Source organism: Bos grunniens, chromosome 10 (assembly GCF_055505025.1).
Source record: "Bos grunniens cultivar Pamir isolate PY7600 chromosome 10, Bosgru_T2T1.0, whole genome shotgun sequence".
NCBI classification, from domain to species: Eukaryota; Metazoa; Chordata; class Mammalia; order Artiodactyla; family Bovidae; genus Bos; species Bos grunniens.
In genome coordinates, this window is record NC_141174.1 from 17,038,388 (window position 1) to 17,059,713 (window position 21,326).

The 21,326-nt window shown below is 40.3% G+C and overlaps 1 protein-coding gene across 1 annotated transcript in view; it reads left to right on the top strand.

The window, feature by feature from the left end:
• The window catches only part of NEK9 (NIMA related kinase 9), a 37,254-nt gene that overhangs the window by 8,026 nt on the left and 7,902 nt on the right, over positions 1-21,326 (top strand). Inside the window, exons 6-19 of the mRNA XM_086319620.1 lie at positions 315-446; positions 1,960-2,070; positions 3,070-3,134; positions 5,894-5,944; positions 6,407-6,599; positions 8,373-8,517; positions 9,158-9,358; positions 9,545-9,591; positions 10,803-10,958; positions 12,534-12,642; positions 13,490-13,651; positions 17,327-17,497; positions 18,246-18,305; positions 20,837-21,042. Coding sequence (XP_086175746.1) covers positions 315-446; positions 1,960-2,070; positions 3,070-3,134; positions 5,894-5,944; positions 6,407-6,599; positions 8,373-8,517; positions 9,158-9,358; positions 9,545-9,591; positions 10,803-10,958; positions 12,534-12,642; positions 13,490-13,651; positions 17,327-17,497; positions 18,246-18,305; positions 20,837-21,042 — 1,809 coding nt within the window. The remainder of the gene's footprint in view (positions 1-314; positions 447-1,959; positions 2,071-3,069; positions 3,135-5,893; positions 5,945-6,406; positions 6,600-8,372; positions 8,518-9,157; positions 9,359-9,544; positions 9,592-10,802; positions 10,959-12,533; positions 12,643-13,489; positions 13,652-17,326; positions 17,498-18,245; positions 18,306-20,836; positions 21,043-21,326) is intronic.

The window sequence follows — 21,326 nt, forward strand, 5'->3', positions numbered from 1 at the left end:
CTTGAATGCCTAAATCTTCTGTGATCCAGGAATCACAGAGCTGTTCTGCCTCCCAAGTTACCACAGGTCTTCACCACAGAGATTGTCTCTTTATAACTGGCCCAGGACATTTGATATGAATAAGATTTCTCCCCAGAGTGGCATCAGCTCAGAATGATGATGGGATATGCCGTTTGATAGGAATGTTTTGGGATATGCTGATGAATGTTCTATAGGTATCACTAACTCCTGGGAAATTTAATTTAGTTGTTAAAATATTAATATAGTTAGCTCAGAAAAGAAGTTAATTTTTGATTGCTTTCTTTGTTGTTCAGCTTGTGGGAACGCCGTATTATATGTCTCCAGAGCTCTGCCAAGGAGTAAAATACAATTTCAAGTCTGATATCTGGGCAGTAGGCTGTGTCATTTTTGAATTACTTACACTGAAGAGAACATTTGATGCTACAGTAAGTTGATCCCTACATGGTCCTTGTAAGTGGTACAACTTGGTTGAGAGAATCAACTTCATTTATCCCTGAGCTTCTGACTTCTTGAACAGAAATCAACTGTAGGCAAAATAATAACCAATGTTCAGGCACTGGCTTAGTAGTGTATTGTAAAGTACTACAGACAAGATTTATTACCAACTTGAATTCCCCATTGAAAAATAATCAAGTAGTTTGAGCATGCCTTGAATCCATTGACTATAATTTTAAAACTGACTCTAGGATCGACTGTCTGATGCAGCAGTTTGGGTAAGCCATTTCATTTCTTATACTTCAGCTGCCTCGTTTTAGAAAAGCTAAGGCAAATTATATAATACTCATTAAAGTGTTTTGGTCTTTTTTATGAAAGATTACACACTGACTCTTAGTTTTACTAAAAACTTACTGTTTTATAAACAACAAATACCTCTAAGTCTCTTTTCTTCTTAAAGTAAAGCCTAGTGTTAAGCAGTGCTTCTCAAGCTTTAATATACATAGGAAATCACCTGGGCATCTTGTTAAAATGCAGACTCTGTTTTAGTGTGTCTGGATCTAGTCCTAGTATTCTACATTTCTGACAGACTCTCAGATGATTCTGATGCTTGTTCATGGACCACAGTTTGAGTAGCACAAGTGGATTCACATCCAATATCCTCTACAAACCAGAAAACTTAGGCAAATCACCTCATCTCTTTGATTCTCTATTTTGTCAATAACAAGGGAAAAGATACATATTCCCCTTATAGAACTGCTCTTTAATGTATATGAAAATGCGAATTAAGATAATGCAAAGTTCTTTGGCCGTTTATGAGACGTGTTTATTTTTCTAAGTCCTGAAGTTTATTTTCTTAAATAATACAGTGGAAGGAAAATGAGTTTTGGAGTCAAACAGACTTTGGTTGGAATTACAGCTCCATTTTTTTTTACTGTTTGTGTAGTCTTGGGCAGGTTACTTTACATCTCTGAATTGGTGATGATAACCTTGTGTGGTGTTTACAAGAGTTAAAAAACATATGTGCAACTTATGTTACATAGTGATCTTCAGTAAAGGTGGTGGTGGCATTGTTATAATAATTTCTTATCACCGTCAACTTATTATTCACTGCCTTGTCTTTTGCAGCAGAGTATCACCTGACCATTATTAGGATATATAAATCAGGAGGCAAAATAGTTGGCAAAGGAGATACTTAAAGCCAAGAAGCGTAGCTAACTTTGCTTTCCTTTTTCTTGGGAGTCATTTGAGGGGTCAGATTATAATATACTCTGAATATTATTCTGTTGGTCATGTAGTCATACCTCCGTGTTGGCCAGTTGGTTTCGTTCTCTCTGATAGTAGTAGTGAAATATACTGATAGTTGTAAAAAGAAGTCAGACCTCATTTACAGCTATTGCCATTTCTTTATATGATAATCACAGACATCTCAAAGCCCCTACTGGTAGATTGTAATGCCATCTTTATATAACCAAGGACAATACAATAATCATTTTCTCATAGAATCCACTCAACTTGTGTGTGAAGATTGTACAAGGCATCCGGGCCATGGAAGTTGATTCTAGCCAGTACTCTTTGGAACTGATCCAAATGGTCCATGCATGCCTTGACCAGGTAAGTGTGATTTGCATATTGATTTCAGTTCACTGTTTTCCCTTCCAGCCTTAGTGTCTGGAATATGGCACAGAGGAACTTGCACAAAACCACATCCACGCCCCCAGGGTAGGATATATTTGTGGCTGTTTTCAGGTGAATGAAAAGTGAAAGTGTCAGTCGTGTCTGCCTCTTTGTGAACACATGGCCTGTAGCCCACCAGGCTCCTGTGTCCATGGACTTCTCCAGGCCAGAATACTGGAGCAGGTAGCCGTTCCCTTTTCCAGAGGATCTTCCCAACCCAGGGACCAAAGCCGGGTCTCTTGCATTGCAGGCAGGTTCTTTACCATCTGAGCCACCAAAGAAGTCCATTCCGATGACTAGGCATTGGCAATTCATGCGAGCTGTGTGCTTCAGCCAACAGGTTCTTCCTTTATTAGTTTGTGAAATTGTGCTCCATTTTTTATAATCAAGATTAATTTTTATAAACTGTATAAAATAAGAGGTAGTTTAGAATTCCTGAGGTACAGAATGTATATAGTTCTAAATGTCACAGTGGCTTTGCAGTGTAGCTCTAGGTCAGTATTATTCAGAGGTAGTCCAAGAACCACAGGCGTGAGAATCGCCAGGGGGTGGGCAAGTTTTACAAGAAGATGAAGATTCTTGGGCCCTACACCAGACGTTCTGAATCAGAATTTCTGTGAATAAAGCCCAGAAATCTTTATTTGTAACAGGTACTCCAGGAGATTCTTATGTTTTATATATATTGAAATTTGAGAACCACTACCCTAACAGTTAAAACCAGTGAGGAAGGTGGATTCTCATTCTCACATGTAAGTGCTGATGGTAATGAGCATGAAGCATAGAATGTGACATAATAGGTTTTTTAAATAAAAAGGATGATATATAGTGGTCTCTGAATAGCAAACCTACAGCCTTCTAAGAAAAAGTACAATGCCTCTTTAGATCCCATTTTGCCCATTTCCTTTAAGTTAAAACTAACCCTTTGGTACTTTTTAGGATCCTGAGCAGAGACCCACTGCAGATGAACTTCTGGATAAACCCCTTCTCAGGAAACGCAGAAGGTAAAGAACAAAGAAGTCGCTGCATTGTCTTTCTGTAGATGGTCAACTGACTATATAGGCCTGACCAGAGTACCGCAGAGAGAGGGTGATGTTTCCTGACCTGGTCACTCTGATGCTATTTTCTTCCAGCATCTCCGTTTTCATCACTCGGCTTCGACCTCCTTCGCCCCTGCTAGTTTGTTCTGAATCAATCCTGATGAGGCTCTAGACCCCCCATCTTCTGTGAGTTCTACTCTAGAGTTTGGGCATGAGAGTGTAGTAATTAAGAGAGGAGGGCTATGGACTCAGTCATCCTTACGTTTGTATCTGAGTTCTGTCACTGTCTTTGTCAAGTTATTTAACATCTCTGACCCTTAGTTTTCTTCTCTATGAAGTGAGGTAGGCTGAGGATTGAAGGAGGCAATGCATATAAAGGGCTCACCCCCGGGCCCGGCACAAGGTGCTCAACAGTTGTTGGATAGGAGTGTAGGATTGGACTGGGCCGTAGCTTTTTAGTGCACTTGTTTAGATGGTAGGTTGTAATCGGAGGGGTCCTCTTCAGATACCTTTTGCCCATTTCCCATAGTTGAGTTTGACTGATTCCTGACAGGTTATTTTCTGAGATTTATTCAGTATTAGAGGTCTCTAGAGGTAGAAAGAAGGCCCTTTATCCCTCACTTTTTGTAGGAGGCTTCAAACCCTAGCTCAAAGGAAAAGATGTTCTTTATGCTTCTTAAGTGTCCTAGTCTCTGTTTCATCCTCTTACACTATTTTTGCCTTACTGCCCTTCCTCCTTCTGCCAGTTCTTTGTGAATCTTCCCAACATTCAAACCTGTACTGTGTTCTTTTTCAAGTCTTGCCCTTGGATGCTTTAAGTGTGTAGCTAATTCCATAATCTCTGTTCTTCAGTACAAAGGTCAGTACCTTTATTCTGTTGTGTTAAATTGATCTTATCTGGTTTTCCAGTTGATCTCTAGCCAGTGTTTTAGTGCCTAGAATTACGTATAACACTCCAGATGCAGCACTGTAACCTCTCATTTATGTTGTATTCATATTCAGGCAGTCACCCTTTAGGGCTGGGTAGGCATATTTAAATTCTTTTATCTGGCTTATTTTCTAACAGTATAATCACTGTTTAAATCACTTATTTAATATTTAATATTTAATTAATCAATTATTTAATATTTAAATATCTCATTGATAATTTTTAATTGCCATTTTTATTGAGATAATTGGAGATTTACAGATAGTACTTCCTTAGAACTTTGTTCTTTGATGGAAAAACATAAGACAGAGCTTTCCAGATAAAGCACAGACACAGAGAATTGTGAAAATATTCAGGAAGCACTAAGTCCTGTTTGGCTACACTAGAGGTTTTAGACCTGGCATTCTCAATAGCAACAGCACTAGAACTTTGAAAAATTACTGGTACTTAAGCACCACCCCAGGTCTTCAGGTGTAATTGGTTTAGGCAGAATGGGAATGCTGAGCTGAAACATCGGAACTGATGGAAGGAACCCTGGAAAAGTAGGTGGAGATCTTGAATGCCAGATGAAGGAATTTGTGCTGTATTCAGGGAATTGGATGGAAGTGTTGGATATTTGAGAGGGCGGTTCATGTGATGAAAGATGGAACCTTAGGAAAAGTTATTTAGCAATACTAATATCAGTGTTAAGTCAGTGCAGGACTGAATAAAGTGGATTGAAACTTTGGTGAGACCAATTAGGTGCTACTACAGCCTAGTTGGACAGTTGTATGGCTGTGAGAATTGGACCATAAAGAAAGCTGAGCACTGAAGAATTGCAGCTTTGGAACTGTGGTGTTGGAGAAGATTCTTGAGAGTCCCTTGGACTGCAAGGAGATCAAACCAGTCAATCTTATAGGAAATCAGTTCTATATATTCATTAGAAGGACTGATGCTGAAGCTGAAGCTCCAGTACTTTGGCCACCTGATGCGAAGAACTGACTCATTGGAAAAGACCCTGATGCTGGGGTTGAAGGATTGAAAGGTTGAAAGATTGAAGTCAGGAGGAGAAAGGGATAATAGAGGGTCAGATGGTTGGATGGCCTCACTGACTCGATGGACATGAGTTTAAGCAAGCTCCAGGAGTTGCTGATGGACAGGGAAGCCTAGCGTGCTGTAGTCCATGGGGTTGCAAAGAGCTGGACACGACTGAACTGAACTGAACGGCCCAGTTGGGAAGTAAAGTTGCCCAGAGTTACAGTGGTGAGACTGGGAAGGACAGGTGAGGATAAAGGGCACTGTACAAGTAGAAACTGTCGAATTTGAATATTGAAGAAAAGAAGACAGCTGAATCCAAAATCGTTGACGTTTTAAGCCTAATTCACTGAGAGGATTGAAGATGCCAGTTATAGAATGAGGAGAGTCAGAAAGAAAACCTTTATCGGGAGAAAGTTAATGAGCTGAGCTTTAGCAGTGTTGAGTTTAGGGAGTCACTGGGCTAGATGGAGATGTTAGCAGGTTCCTAAAATGTGCATCAGAAAGAAGTTCTCAAGGCTCTGTGGTACAGCCTAGAACATTCCTCAGAGATAGAAAACAAATGACCCCAGACTGCTGGCCTCATTGTGGTTAATGAATTGTCTAATGCTAGGCCTATGTAACTGTTTGAGTTGTATCGAAGTACTTTGCTAAAAGTATTATAGCATCGTGTGAGGCATATGGTTTACAGAAGATTAAGTCTGTGGAAGGTTTTAAAGAGACACTGGTGCAATATAGAACCTGTTATTTCTCTCATGTATCTTTGCTTTTCTTTTGGTAGAGAGATGGAGGAAAAAGTCACACTGCTTAATGCACCTACAAAGAGACCAAGGTAATGCTCAGGAGACTCTTGAAAAAAGTAATATATCTTAAATTACCACCAGGGGGGTCTTTCTTTCTTGGGTCTGGACATTGTTTGATCCCAGTTGGAAGCCTTTGGCATCCTTTCAGAAGCCCAGCATCCATTTAAATATCAAATAGTCATTTCAGAGGAAAAGAAAGCTGTAATTTCACCCTTTTGCCAAAGTGGACATCATTATCGTGATGAATGTTGAAAAGTTGAAAAGTGTAGGTGTTACGGATCAGACTAGTATCTGATTTGGCTGGGCTGTGATGAAGCCCTGAGGCAAGAATTGCAAAGCCTGCCATGATAGAGGGTTGGAGTAAGTTGTCGAGAAAGAACATACTTTCTCATACCATAATTGGCAGTTATACTCAGGGGACAGACTGAAAGCATTTTTCTTTGATACAATTTTTATGTTAAATGTGCCTTTGTTCTGGGGGTTGTTGGCAGGTCAAGCACTGTGACTGAAGCACCCATTGCTGTGGTAACATCCCGAACAAGTGAAGTCTATGTCTGGGGTGGTGGGAAATCCACTCCCCAGAAACTGGATGTCATCAAGAGTGGCTGTAGTGCCCGGCAGGTGTGTGCAGGGAATACCCACTTTGCCGTGGTCACAGTGGAGAAGGAGCTATACACTTGGGTGGTAAGTGAAAGCTACATCCTTCAGAACAATGACGTGCACCTCACTGGGCCCAGGATGTATAAGAATTTTGTTGGTTGAGTGTGTGCTGCAGAAGTGGCAGCATAATAAGCTCTTTTGAGAGGAGGGATTTTTTCTGTTTAGTTCACTGATGTATCCCAAGTGCCTGGTACATGTTAGATCGCTTTTAAGTGTTTTTTGAATGAATGAATGAAAAAGAGCGAGAGAAGGAGAGAAAGAACTAAAAGGCTCGGACTCAGGAGACTGGATTCTCATTTACAGATGGGTGACTTCAGAAAGTCACTTGTTTACTCTGTTCTATTACCATGCATTTCAGAGCAACTTACATCTGTGAAGTAGCTTTGTAAATAAATGAAGTAGTGTACCATGTCAGGAAAATTCTAAGACCTCCATCAGTGATTGAATATGATATATCTTGAGTAGAATTTTCCTTTGTTCCCCTCTAGATTCTACCTTCTCTCTCACCTTGAACATACTGCATATTTTTGCTGTCTCTTTTCTTATCTCCTACTCATTCCTCATTCACCTGCCAGTCAATTGAAACTACTGTTGACAAAATGACCTCTAAATTATAAAAACAAAACAGATAGGTGCCCTTGAGTCCTTGCTTGACCTCTAGTATTAATATATTGGTCACTTTTCCTTCTTGCAGGAAGCCTTGTCCTCCCTTGGCTTCCACGGGAGCATGTTCTCTTGGCTTCCCTCCTGGCTCTTCAGCTGTGCCTTGTTAGGCTCACTTCATGCTGCTTTTTCATTACCCAACCTGTCTTAGAACCTCAGTTCTTCCCACTCTTCCTCCTTCTGGAGGGAGCTCATTTTTTCCAGTAGTTTCAGCTAAGTTCTCCAAGAGGACAGGCTTTATCCCCAGCATGTGACAGAGTAGACACTCAACTATTGGTTGAGAGAAAGAATGAGTGATTTGACCTCTGTTACAGAGTTTTAGCTTGCTGTTATTTCCAAAAATCCTCTCACTTGAAGACTAGCTTCTGGGGGTACTTCTAGAGGTAGAGTGAAATTAGTGCCTTAAAAAACATTTATAGAAGGCCTTACAGTTGAGCTATTATATGGGAAGCATGTCTCACCTCTCTAAAACTGCTGGGAAATCATTTAGGACTATTGTCAGTGCCTTCTAGCAGCCTCTTTGATGCATCCAGAGTCCTTATGACTCGCGTATTTCAGGGAGTGAAAGATGCTGTTGTGTCCAACTCTTTGCGACCCCATGGACTATACAGTCCATGAAATTCTCCAGGCCAGAATACTGGGATGGGTAGTTTTTCCCTTCTCCAGAGGATCTTCCCAACCTAGGGATCGAACCCAGGTCTCCCACATTGCAGGCAGATTCTTTACCAGCTGAGCAGCAAGGGAAACCCCCCTGTGACCAAAATTTGTAAAAACTTTTGTAAGGATTTCCAAGAGTCTGTCCTATAGGAAAAAATCAAGCTAAACTATGTAAAGACATTGTTTTCATCATCACCCATAATTAGTTTACCTTAGACTTGAAGAAAAAAGACAGAATTGGGAATGTGTCCTTTTAAGTCCTAATAAGATATTTTAAAAATCTTTATCTGTTGGCAGGGGATTTTTACTATCTGTCATTAAAAGATTTAATGCCCTTTAAGTACCTTTTTGTTATGTTTTCATTTCTTAATTATCAGCTGATTCTTTTTCCTACTGTTTTTCTTGATAAGAAGTGATGTTAAAGATTTGCTTTCGCATAAAAAGTTTAAAACTTCACAAGACCTGTTTATTTCACAGAACATGCAAGGGGGTACTAAACTCCATGGTCAGCTGGGCCATGGCGACAAAGCCTCCTACCGACAGCCAAAGCACGTAGAAAAGTTGCAAGGCAAAGCTATCCGTCAGGTGTCATGTGGTGATGATTTCACTGTCTGTGTAACAGGTAAGCCAGCAGCAGAAGGCACCCAGGTGCATTTCAGGTGGAGTGTTGTACTTAATTCTATGCAGTTTTAGCTGGGATTTTACACAAAAGACAAGATTCCAAAGAACCAAAGACAGTGAGCAAATAAACACTTTAATAGCAACATGCCCAACTTGATATAGCATTACAGGAATAATGAGCAAGTAGAAAGCAGGTGGGTAACAGAAGAGGTGGGACTAGGAGAAATATACTGTCTGTCCCATTTGGTGGGGCTGGGGAGGAATAACCTCATTACCTAGTCAGGTGTAGATAACACTAAATCAAGAGTCAGGAGCTAAAATTTAGTTTTGGTCTTACCATTACTCACTTTATGATTGCTTGGTGCTTCCTTTTTTCTCTGTAAAATAGGCTTAAAATTTTAAGCCTTTTTAACACGATCATCCCACCATTTTTTAAAAAACTGTTACATAACAGTATGCATGACCCTCTAAATATAAAGAACTCTAGGCTTCATAGACAGTCTGTCAGATTTCTCTGCTGCAGTCATCTGATATGAATGAGCTCAGTGTCTGAGGTCGTCCTCGTTCCAGTCCTATCCAGCTTTCTCATTAGACAAAACAAGTAATTCATTTAGTGGGTTCTGCTTTCCTTCCTCTCACAGATGAAGGTCAGCTCTATGCCTTTGGATCTGACTATTATGGCTGCATGGGGGTGGACAAGGTTGCTGGTGCTGAAGTCTTAGAACCCATGCAGCTGGACTTCTTCCTGAGCAATCCAGTGGAGCAGGTCTCCTGTGGAGATAATCATGTGGTGGTTTTGACACGAAACAAAGAAGTCTACTCTTGGGGCTGTGGTGAATATGGTAGGTGTTGCCTTGACTCTCTCCACTTATTCCCAGGGGCACAGCCTGACTTCAAGCTTACGCACCTCTAAATATGTCATGTAGCCTCTATTTAAGTGTTAATTTAGTAAAAGAGTATCTTATGGAACATTTTCATTGGGACAGGAGCCCTCACATTATTGATTTTCTTTCTCATGTGTGTCTCAGGACGCCTGGGTTTGGATTCAGAAGAGGATTACTATACACCACAAAAGGTAAAATCAAAGGCAGCTGCTTCTTAGCCTGTCTAGGTCACACAGCCTTCAGTAATAAGTCCTTCCCTGCCACCTCCTATCAAGGTGTTTTCTTTCTGAAATATTCCCTATCTGGGAGATTGACAATCCAGGATTCCTAATTTAGCACTCTGTGGTCTTGTCATCTGACTAAATCATGAAAAGTTGAGAAATGATGTAGCCACTATGGACACTCGAGTCACAGCTTGCTCATCAGTGAGCGCTGAAATTAGCATATACAGTGAAAAAGTCACATCAAGCTAAACACACCCTGCGTGGAAAGATGCTAGAAAGCAATATGCTATCCTTTCACCTGGCACAGCCATTTCCCTTCCTCCTTCCACAACTGGACACCAGATGAAATAGTTGTTTGTATTTAGGGGTCATAGTGTATGAAGCATAATACCTAATTCCTCAGCACTGTGGAAGCAGGCACTGCCAGAGCCGGCATGGGAGTGGAAACCAGCTGAGTGAGAACATGGCCATGTTCCCACCCTGGGACACAGGCTCACCCACGGGAAGTCTGACTGTAATCAGCTATACTATTCACTATTAAAGATGTTTATTTACATTTTAAAAATTAACTAATTTATCTGTGGGACCATTCCCACTGAGTAGAATTCATAGCTATTCCTCTTCACCTGAAAAGGCTCTAGTATTGTTAGAAGGTTTGAGTTTTCAGGTTTCACAGGTACACCCATCATGTCCCCCACCATTCTCCAGCCCTATCTAGTTAGCTGCAGAGGGATATGAGCCTTCAGACATCTTGGCTGCTGCCTCAATCCTTGGTCACCTCACTTATTGTATGACTGGGATTCCACAGGTCTGAGCTCTTCTGTAACCATCATGGGATGTTGTATCTCAGAGCACTAAATCAGTAATAGATTGAAGCTTCTCCTTCCTCGGTGTTTTCTGAGAAGTGTTCCTAAGTAATAACTAAGTTCCTGTTGCTAAAACTTTGACAGAAGCTATCTGTTTAGCCGACCTGCAGTTGCCTCTTTATTATAAAACTTAAGCTCCTCATTGAAAACAGTAGCCTCTAAGCTGCTGGGCAAATCTGATGAGAATAGAACTTCCCTGTAGTCATTCTGCTAAATGCAGGACATCACAGTTTTGAAAGAATTTGAGGATTTTTTCCTAATACAAGTTATGTTGGGGAGATTTTTTTTTTCTAATTTGTTTTTTTCTTGCAGGTGGATGTTCCCAAGGCCTTAATTATTGTCGCGGTTCAATGTGGCTGTGATGGGACTTTTCTGCTGACCCAGTCAGGCAAAGTGTTAGCCTGTGGACTCAATGAGTTCAACAAACTGGGTCTGAATCAGTGCATGTCTGGAATCATCAACCATGAAGTGAGTACCCCATTTGGTGTCCTAAATAAATCATCAGAACCTCTCTAGGTTGAAATTTCTTTGGAAATGCCATTATTGGTTTGTGACCACTTAAGAATAAAGTGAGGATCTCCACAGATACTATGTCCAGCAAAGGTAGCCAGCCACAAAAGAGTACATACTATATGATACCCATTATTGGAAGTTTGTGTGTGCTAAGTCTATTTAATCGTGTCTCTTTGCGACCCCATGGACTGTAGCCCACCAGATTCCTCGGTCCATGAGCTTCTTCAGGCAAGAATACTGGAATGGATTGCCATGCCCTCCCCCAGGGTATCTTCCTGACTCAGGGATCAAACCCACATCTCTGACATCTCCTGAATTAGCAGGCAGGTTCTTTACCACTAGTGCCACCTAGAAAGCCCACTGATGCCCATTGTTTGAAGTTTAAAGGCAAAATTAACTTATGGCAGAAGTCAAAATAGTGGTTACTTCTGGGAGGAGGGGTATAGGCATTAACAGGAAAGATAGGAGAGACCCTAGGATGGTGGCAGTGGCCTGTATCTGGGTAGTTTTTATGTTTATATACCTATAGAAAAATATATCAAGCTGTACAGTATTGTACAGTACATTATACCTCAATAAATTAGTTGATTATAAACAATCAAGTGATGGAAATCAGGTTCTACCTTGTCCCTGAAATATAAACACAAGAAAATTAACATTATGAAAAGAAACATTTTTCCATGTATCAACTCCCAGGAGAGTTTTTAAGATTACTTTCAAATCACTGATCCTATACAGGCTTATTAAATGTAATTACTATTACCTCCTTCAAGCATGTCATAAAATACACCTTTAATATTAAGCCCTAGTCCTCTCTTTGTGGTAGTATGAGTTTTCTTCCTTTTCTAAAGAATCGTATTAAGAGACAAGTTTGCTGACTCAGTGGAAAAGAATGGAATTAATTTTAAGCAATCTGTTTTAAAGTAGTGATTGTGAAATGGGAGAGTACAAATTTGGAGCAAGTCTTGGGAGGGTGTCTATGTAGTTTGAAAAGATATTCAGAATTAACATTACTTGATTTGGGTTTTGTTACTGCATTGTATTGTGAAATGTTAAACTTACATGACAAGATTTATTTTTACGCTAATCTAAGGGGATGTGGGTTTTAACAGGTTGAGAACTTTGTAGGTAAAATTAGGTCACAGTAAAGTGATAGCTTAATAAGCTAGAGAGTCTTCAAGATTCTTTAATTCCTTGCCCTCCTTTTTTTAGCTATGCACAGTGTATAACCAAGACAAATGTCAATGATTCTGTCCTTATATAGATGCCTTCTGGGATGGAGAGTTCATGTTTTGCATACCCTAATTTAGGAATTTAAAACTTCCATTGTCAGAAAGTCCAGTCTCATACTAAATTCTCTGATTACATATTGAACTTATTTCTTTTTTTATTCTGTTGGAGATGAAAAGTTACCTAGTACCTTCTTAATAACCTGATTTGCTTGAAAGTCCTTTTGGTCACCCTGACAATATTTTCAGCCTATTTTCCCTCCATTTTTTACCTCATGAGTCTTTGCTTATCTTGTTCCAGGCATACCACGAAGTTCCCTACACCACCTCCTTTACCTTGGCCAAACAGTTGTCCTTTTATAAGATCCGTACAATCGCCCCAGGCAAGACTCACACTGCTGCTCTTGATGGTGAGTTGATTTACAACTGTGTGCACAGGCCTTAGAATTTCAGGTTCTTTATTTATCAAGTAGTAGCTCTTAACTAAATGTATTCTCCTTATTTCCCCCCATCATCAAGTATTATCTTGTTAACATCTTGGGCGTTCAAGTAAATGTTTTGTTGGTAATCATTACAAATGTATAATCAATACATTTCTTAAGGAAAATGCCATACCTGTAATTTCTGGCAAATACTGTCTCTAATTAGCACCATCTATAAGTTTTCTAAGTTAAATAGTACCCATTTTCCACCTTTATAATAGAGTATACAGGGCTTTCCTGGTGGCTCAGTGGTAAACTCTCTGCCTGCCAGTACAGGAGACCCATGTTCCACACCTGGTTAAGGAAGGTCCCACATGCCACAGAGCAGCTAAGCCCGTGCACCACAGCTACTGAGCCTGGGATCTGCAAGTACTGTGCTGCAGGTGTTGTGTGTAGGTGTAGGTGTTGAAGCCTACACGCCCTAGAGCCTGTGCTGCACAAGAGAAGCCACGGCAATGAGAAGCCCGCACACGGCAACTAGAGAGTAGCCTCCACTCACCACAGCTAGAGAAAAAGCCATTGCAGCAATGAAGATCCAGCCAGCCAAAAATAAATAAATACGATTATTTTTTTAAAAGAATATATAATATTGAGTCATTCCCTCTATCTAATTGGTCATAGTTCCCCTAACTGCCCTAGGTCTGGGCTTATGTGGCAGTTTATACTTGTATACTCTTAATAACCAGAAGCTAGTCTGTAGGACTCTGCATTGTCTGCCTTTTCTCTGTTTCATGACCCATTTGTACCTGGTTATTTATTTTTGCTTCTGTCTCAGAGCGAGGCCGGCTGCTGACCTTTGGCTGCAACAAGTGTGGCCAGCTGGGCGTTGGAAATTATAAGAAGCGTCTAGGAATCAACCTGCTGGGGGGACCCTTAGGTGGAAAACAAGTGATCAGAGTCTCCTGTGGTGATGAGTTTACCATTGCTGCTACTGATGGTGAGTCTGTTCACATTATTTCAAACTTGCTGGAAAGATGGGTCTATTTTAATTTTGGGGTGTGAAAGAGGTGGGCTGGTCATGTATAGCTGGGTCATATGTTTACTTTTTTATTTATGTTAAATTGGTGGTCATGTTTTTATGCTTGTGTAACCTCATTAACTATTCATGTGTCCAAGATAGTGCTTGTTATAAAAAGCTTAGATTTCTAGGAAATGGCAAGTTAGTACTCTTAAATTCCTACTTTTTTTACTTTTACTTTTTTGGCACAATGTTTTAAGAATTATCAAATACTTACACCTTGCCCAGCACCATGTTGGTTCCAATAAATGTTGGATGAGTAGCTAGAGAGAGGAATGTGTGTGTGAGCCTGTGTGCTCAGTCTTGTCCAACTCTTTGTGACCCACCAGACTGTAGCCCACCAGGCTCCTCTGTCCATGGGATTCTCCAGGCAAGAATACTGGAGTGGGTTGCCATTTCCTGACTCCAGGGATCTTCCTGACCCAGGAGTTGAACCTATCTCTTGTGTCTCCTGCATTGGCAGGCAGATTCTTTACCACTGGTGCCACCTGGCTAGAGAGGAGAACATCATGATTTGACCTTGCTCCTAGGTTGGGGTCACTGCACTGCAGTGATGTCCTTAGGGATTGCTAAAACTTGAAAGGCTGTATACCGTGTGTCTCTCAACTTTCTGAATTGGTCTAATGGGATTTTCTTCTCTTTCCTTTCAGCTATTTCTTCTCAGCATCTTCTTACTGTTACTTCTGCTACCCTTTACTCCCTTTCCTCTTTCTTCTGCTTTCTTTTTTTCTCTTTTCCTGTATCACCTTGATTTTTGTAGCCACTTCTTTCTGGTAAATAGTGAACAGCAAAACACGTTTCATTTTCTTATCTGTTGACTCTTTTTTTGTTGTTGTTATTGCTCATGCTCAGAGATGTCTTTGTTTTCTTTCAGTCTGTGCCTGGTATTTATACAGGAGAGATCCAGCAATAGTGTCAGACAAATGATCTGTTACAATACCTAAGGACGTGAACCAGCCTTCAGAGTTGTTTGTCTCAAAACAAGGGGTTTTAGGGAACAGACTGGTTAGTTCATGCTGCTGCTGCTGCTAAGTCACTTCAGTCGTGTCCAACTCTGTGCGACCCCATAGATGGCAGGGCACCAGGCTCCCCCATCCCTGGGATTCTCCAGGCAAGAACACTGGAGTGGGTTGCCATGTCCTCTCCAATGCATGAAAGAGAAAAGTGAAAGTGAAGTCGCCCAGTCGTGTCCGACTCTTAGCGACCACATGGACTGCAGCCTACCAGGCTCTGCCGTCCATGGGATTTTCCAGGCAGGAGTACTGGAGTGGGGTGCCATTGCCTTCTCCGTAGTTCATGCTAGATAACTGGAAATGTTAGACAGAATCAGGGTGTCATTGAGAATTAAAAATACTGTAGCAAATTCAGTAGCACTTTCTGATAGGGCCTTAGAGAGGGAATGTTTCTTCAGTAGATCTGTGTACTTCTCAAGTTAAACTTCAGAATGATGACTTTAGAATTAGATTCTGTGACTGGGCATATTACCTATTGATGTATGTTCCTCTGCTTCTCTGAACTGTACTTGATCGCCTCACATGGCAGACATTAACTGTGTGTATACTATGCTCCAGATCCTCTTTTAGACCCTGGGAATATGGAAGTGAGTTTCAGTAAAAATAGAAGTGTGATCCAGCAATTCCATGCCTGGGCTTATCTCCAAATAAAAGGAAAAGAGTAATTCAAAAATATACATGCACCCCAGCGTTCATAGCAACACTATTTACAATAGCCAAGACATGGAAGCAAGTGTCCGCCAAAAGACGACTGGATAAAGAAGATATGATATACATATACAATGAATGGGATATTACTCAGCCATTAAAAAGAATGAAATACTGCCATTTACAACAACGTATATGGACCTAGAGGGTATTATGTTTAGTGGAATAAGTCAAAGGAAGACACTGTATATTAGCACTTACATGTGGAATTCAAAAATAAAACAAATGGATGAGTATAACATAACACAAGCAAACTCACAGAGAGAGTGAGGACAAACTAGTAGTTACCAGAGGGGAGGAAGAAGTGGGGAAGAGCAATGTAGGGGCATGGAATTAAGAAATACAAACTGCTGTGTATAAAACATAAGCACCAAGGATATATTGCATAGCATAGGAACATTTAGCTATTATTTTATAGTAAATTTAAGTGAAATATAATCTATAAAACTGTTGAGTCACTATGTTGTACATCTGAAACTAATAAAATATTATAAATCAACTATACTTAAATTTTTTTAAAAAGTCTTGGAAAGCTGCTCTCCTCAGGAAATTCATAGTTTAGTAGGGTAGGGGAGATGTACATATAAACAGATCAGTGCAGTCAGGTAGGTTCTCTGCTGTTAATTGCAGCGTCCGGCTCTAAAGCTTAAAGTGTCCAGGGCTCAATCCTTCCATCCCTTCCATTTTCTGAGTGAGGTTATTACCTTAAATCCTCCCTTGTACACTGATAGCTTTATATTACCATCCCTGACTCCCAGACCCACTAATTTAACAGCCTCTTGACTAAAATGTCTAAAGATAAGGTGGCTTTATAGCCCGGTCTTCCCAGATTGGTCCCGATTCATGCCTGTTATCTGAGCTTAATCGTTAATAGCCCCCCCTTTTCATTAAAAAGTGTCCTGATTTGGATAAGAGGTAATGAACATCTCAAACAAACTTACTGTGTTCCAAAACAAATTTCTGATTTTTTGTTCAAATCAGTTCTTCCTGCAGCTCACATTCCATCCATTAGCAAATTCTATAGATTATCTTTGAATAATCCAACCACTTCACTACTGCATCAGTTCGTGACTACAGCTGATCTCTCTACTTCCACCCTTGGGTCCCTGCAGTCCGTTCTCCTCATGGTAGCCTGGGGGATACTTTTAAATACCTACTGTTAAGTATCTTTACTGGTCTCCTATCTCAGACAATAAAAACTAAAGTCATTGCAGTGGCCCACATGACCCAGACCTCAGTCACCTCCTGACCTCTGCTGTAGCCACTGTCCACTCCTTTACTTTGCTCCACCTGCAGAGGACTTCTTGCTCTGTGTTTGTGATACTCACCTACCTACGTGGAGCTTTGTACTTAGCTGTTTTCTCTGCCTGGAAAGCTCTTCCCCTGGATAGACCTGGTTCCCTCTCACTTCAGTAGGTCTGCTCAGGTTGCCTACACTATCTAAAGAAATGATACTCCACTGTTATAGTTTATTTCCACTTTTCCTTATTGTTGATCTTCCTTCAAAGCACTTAATACTACCTAAAGTAATTAATCAGTCTCTCCCCACTAGAAGGTCAGTTCTGCAAGGGCAGCGACTTTGTTTTGTTCACTGCTGTCTTCCCAGCACCTCAAGCAGTGCTTGTCATGAAGTAGATGCCAATAAATACTTGAATGGATGACCAAAAATGTTGAATGAGTGAATGAATGGATGGCAGTGTGTAGAAGCGATGGTCATTTTTACCTGGGTGGCATCAGAAATTGTTTAGGCTTTATACAAGGGAATAAACGGGCGAAAAATCTTTTTAGCTCTAGAGCATAAAGGTGGGGAATCCAAAAGAGTTGGGAAGCCAGTATTCTGTTCAACTTTCTGCTATTTATTTATTTCTTACAGATAATCACATTTTTGCCTGGGGCAATGGTGGTAATGGTCGCTTGGCAATGACCCCCACAGAGAGACCCCACGGCTCAGATATCTGCACTTCATGGCCTCGGCCCATCTTTGGATCTTTGCATCATGTCCCAGACCTGTCTTGCCGAGGCTGGAACACCATTCTCATTGTTGGTAAGGGTTCCACTTGTTGGTTAGGATGGCTTTGACAGAGGATTGACCTACACCTAAGTTACTGAGGGTCACACTCTTGCAAACAAAAGTGTCCTAAAGAAAAGAAGCTACTTCTGTAATCTTAACAGTGATCAGGTGGGAGAAACAGAACATTGTTATTTCCTGAGCTTTGTCACTTACTATCTCATGAAAACTTTGGGCTCTGCCCCCTTAACATAGAATTTGTTACTTCTGGTTGTCCACTAATTAGTTTATCTGTAATCATGCTTTTGTGAGAAATATTCAGTGCACCTTTAAAAAGAAACTAAATCATAACTGTTTTCTGCATAAAGATTCCTTTGTTATGAACTAAATTATAAAGGCCTGTTTGAAGGTCTACAAGTTCATTGTTTTAGGTCAATGGTTCTCACCTTTGGCTGCACATTAGAATCCCTTGAGGAGTTTTCAGAAATCCCATTGTCCTGACCAATTACATTGGAACCTCTGGATTGGGACCTAGGCATTGCTACTTTCTAAAGCTTCCCAGCTAATTCCAAAGAATAGTTAAGGTGGAGAATTGCTACTTCACGTAGTGATTATAGTTAAAGTTGCTAGTGGTGCTTGGCTTCTAATATTTATATCTAAAATAGTAATTAGTTGTCTGGTGTGAGATAGCAATTATCTCCTAGATTAAGTCCCTATCCAGGTCTTGTCATTTTTCCTGCCTCTGGCTGTAAACAGTGCTTACCTACTGAATATTTTTCCTCAGAGAAAGTATTGAATTCTAAGACCATCCGTTCCAATAGCAGTGGCTTATCCATCGGAACTGGTAAGTAGCAGTATCTCAAGTACCAGTGGTTTTTCTCAGGTGTGAGTCTTTGGGTTGAATTCCATGCAGTCTTCCCAAAAAAAGGAAATAGGAAATATCTTTGGGAATGAGGAGCACAGTGATCAAGAGGGAAGAGCATATTTTTGCAGATTTCACAATAGATTATGACTTTTACTTTGTGGTCAGGGGGAGAGTACATCTTTGCCACCACACATGTGGGGGTAATTACATGGCTAGCCCAACCTTGTAATGTGACTTATGTACTGTTCCTTTCCCTAGAATGCTAGGGGCCGTGCTTTCTGGCCACCCTTCACTTCTATGGTGCTCCAGCGGTGTTCTAATCTATAGAAACGGTCCTTCAAAACAGGCCCTCAGCATTAAAAGTTGGCTTTACTTTCAGTGTGGTCAGGAAAATCAGCCCAAAGGTCTCTAATACTTTTCCTTTGACTGCTTTGTTCATGGTTCCCTTGTCTAGGGCCTTGCTAGGAAACTGAATCTGTGTTCCTTTTGGTTTTCCATTTGCTAGAGTACCTATCTATAGTCCTTGATGTCTCAAAACTGGATATTTTGTGGAATCAAAACAGATAAAGACCCGGAATGAAAGCAGATTAATCCTCTAAAAAGACAGCTGAAAATCTGATCCAGACTTGTTAAACTCCAGTTGACATAAACACACATCATACCTATTATTAGTTTTCTTTAGTAACTCATTGCTCAGCATCTGTTTTTCCATATTAATATCTGTTACAAATGATAAAGTATCTTTTTGCTAAACACAGCTGTTCTATTATAGCTTTATTTTACTGGAACAGTATTTAAAGGAAAAACATAAGATTAAAAGCACATGTCCGTTATCTGGAAGATGTAAACTCTGTAAGAGGAGGGATTTTTGTCTTTTCTCTTCAATAATTTTATCCACATTGCCTAGAAGAGTGCCTTGCAAATGGTATTATAATTAGTCAGTAAGTGTTGATTGAGTGTGTTACAGCCATCCAGTGGAATATTATATGTGTTCAAGTGAACAACAACCCATAAAGTTCAAAAACAAGCAGAATAAATAATATATTGTATAAGGATACATAAGTGTGTGATAAAGTCCCCCCCCAAGAAGAAATGAAAAATACAAAATTAATCAGAGTAGTTGTATCTAGGTAGGATGCCAGAGAAAGAAGGGAATTCACAAGGTAGATAGAGCAATATCCTTATTCAGTCCTGTCCTGTAACTCTGTGCAACAGTCAGAATGTTCTGTATCTGTGCTGTCCAGTGTAATAGCCACCAATCACATGTGGCTGCCAAGTGTTTGAAAAGTGGCTCTTGTGACTGAAGCACTGAATTTTTAATCCTGTTTAAATTTAAATAACAAAATATGGCTAAAAGCTACCATATTGGAAAGTAATTGTACTTTCACGTGGTAGATTCATGTATGTTTCTTTTGTTAGGCATCAAAACTTACACATGTTATAAATAGTCTTATGTATATGTCAGTGGTAATATAACTTATTTTTTGTAATACAGTTTTTTTAAAGCCATTTAAGACAAAAAAGCAGCTTCAGAGATTAGTTTGGCATCTATAGTTGTGCTGCTTCGATATGAGCACAGTGTGGCACAGTGCAGTCCTCAAACCAAGTTAGCTGGCGGTCATGAATAATAATCCTTTACATTTAACTGTAGAAGATACCATGCAATTCTTTTTGTTGTTTTTTGGCAAATTTCTTAGTTATATTTTTCTTTGGCCCATTTGAAAGTTCAGTTTCATTTCCTGACTGTGCATCAGCTCATCTTCATTAAAGGTAATTTGGAATCTGCTGTGTGACATTAAAGAACCAGCCATCACATTTTTTGTTTTTGTTGTTATTGTGCTTAGTTGCTAAGTTGTGTCCAACTCTTTTGCAATCTCAGGGACTATTAACCCACCAGGCTCCTCTATCCTTGGGATTTCCCAGGCAAGAATACTAGAGTGGGCTGCCATTTCCTTCTCTAGGGGATCTTCCTGACACATTCTTTACTACTGAGCCACCTGGGAAGCCCTCAAATTTTTTAAATTCTTACAGATAGTCATTAAAGAATTTGATGAATTTAATGGTTGAGGACTTCTCTATTCTATTGTTTTCCCAGAAAGGGAATTAATGGTGAGCTTATCTGGCAACTTTAAGAGGTGTTTGGCTCAAATGTGAAAAATCTTTTGTATTCAATATATAAGAAGAACCTCCATGGAGGATGCTGGAGTCTGAATACTTAAGGTGTGGATGCAGTGCTTGGGGTCATTATTCAGTAATCCTGTAAAACATTGATAATCTGCTGAACATAAGTACAAGCAAGTTTGGAAAGTAGAAGTGAATACTGTCATAATGATCCTGATACACAATACCTTGTGTAAAAAACTAGAAATTTAGCCCCAGGTATCTGACTTACACTGTTGCTGTTCCACTTCACGCAACTCTCAGAAACTCTTCAGGGGGTGGTGGGGCTGTCAGCTGGTAAATATTGTTGCATAGCAAACCTCTGTATTTCTGTGCTGCATATCTGTCAGTGGTTCAGAGCTCTAGCCCAGGAGGTGGCAGCGGTGGCGGAAGAGAAGACGATGACAGTCAGCAGGAATCTGAAACTCCTGATCCAAGTGGAGGCTTCCGAGGAACAATGGAAGCAGACCGAGGCATGGAAGGTCTTGTCAGTCCCACTGAGGCCGTGCGGATCAGCAGTGGGGCCAGCAGCTCCTGTCCTGGCTGGCTTCGAAAGGTAGTTCCTTTGGTGATGGGAACTCTGTAGGGACTAGAAGGATCTCTGTTTCCTATGTCCTGCTCAAGTGCTTTGCAGCAGGCATCTAGGTTTCTGATTCTACCTGAGCCGAAATCATCAAATCTCTAATCCTTTTTCTTCCTGACAAGAAAAGATAAAGTGGTCTCATACCTATATTACTTAAGTGGATGGAAATTAACGTAACCTTCCTTGAAAGAAGTATTTGTAATGCACGTGTGCAAAGATTAAGCTTATAGATTTTGTACTGTGGTTCGTAGAAGTAG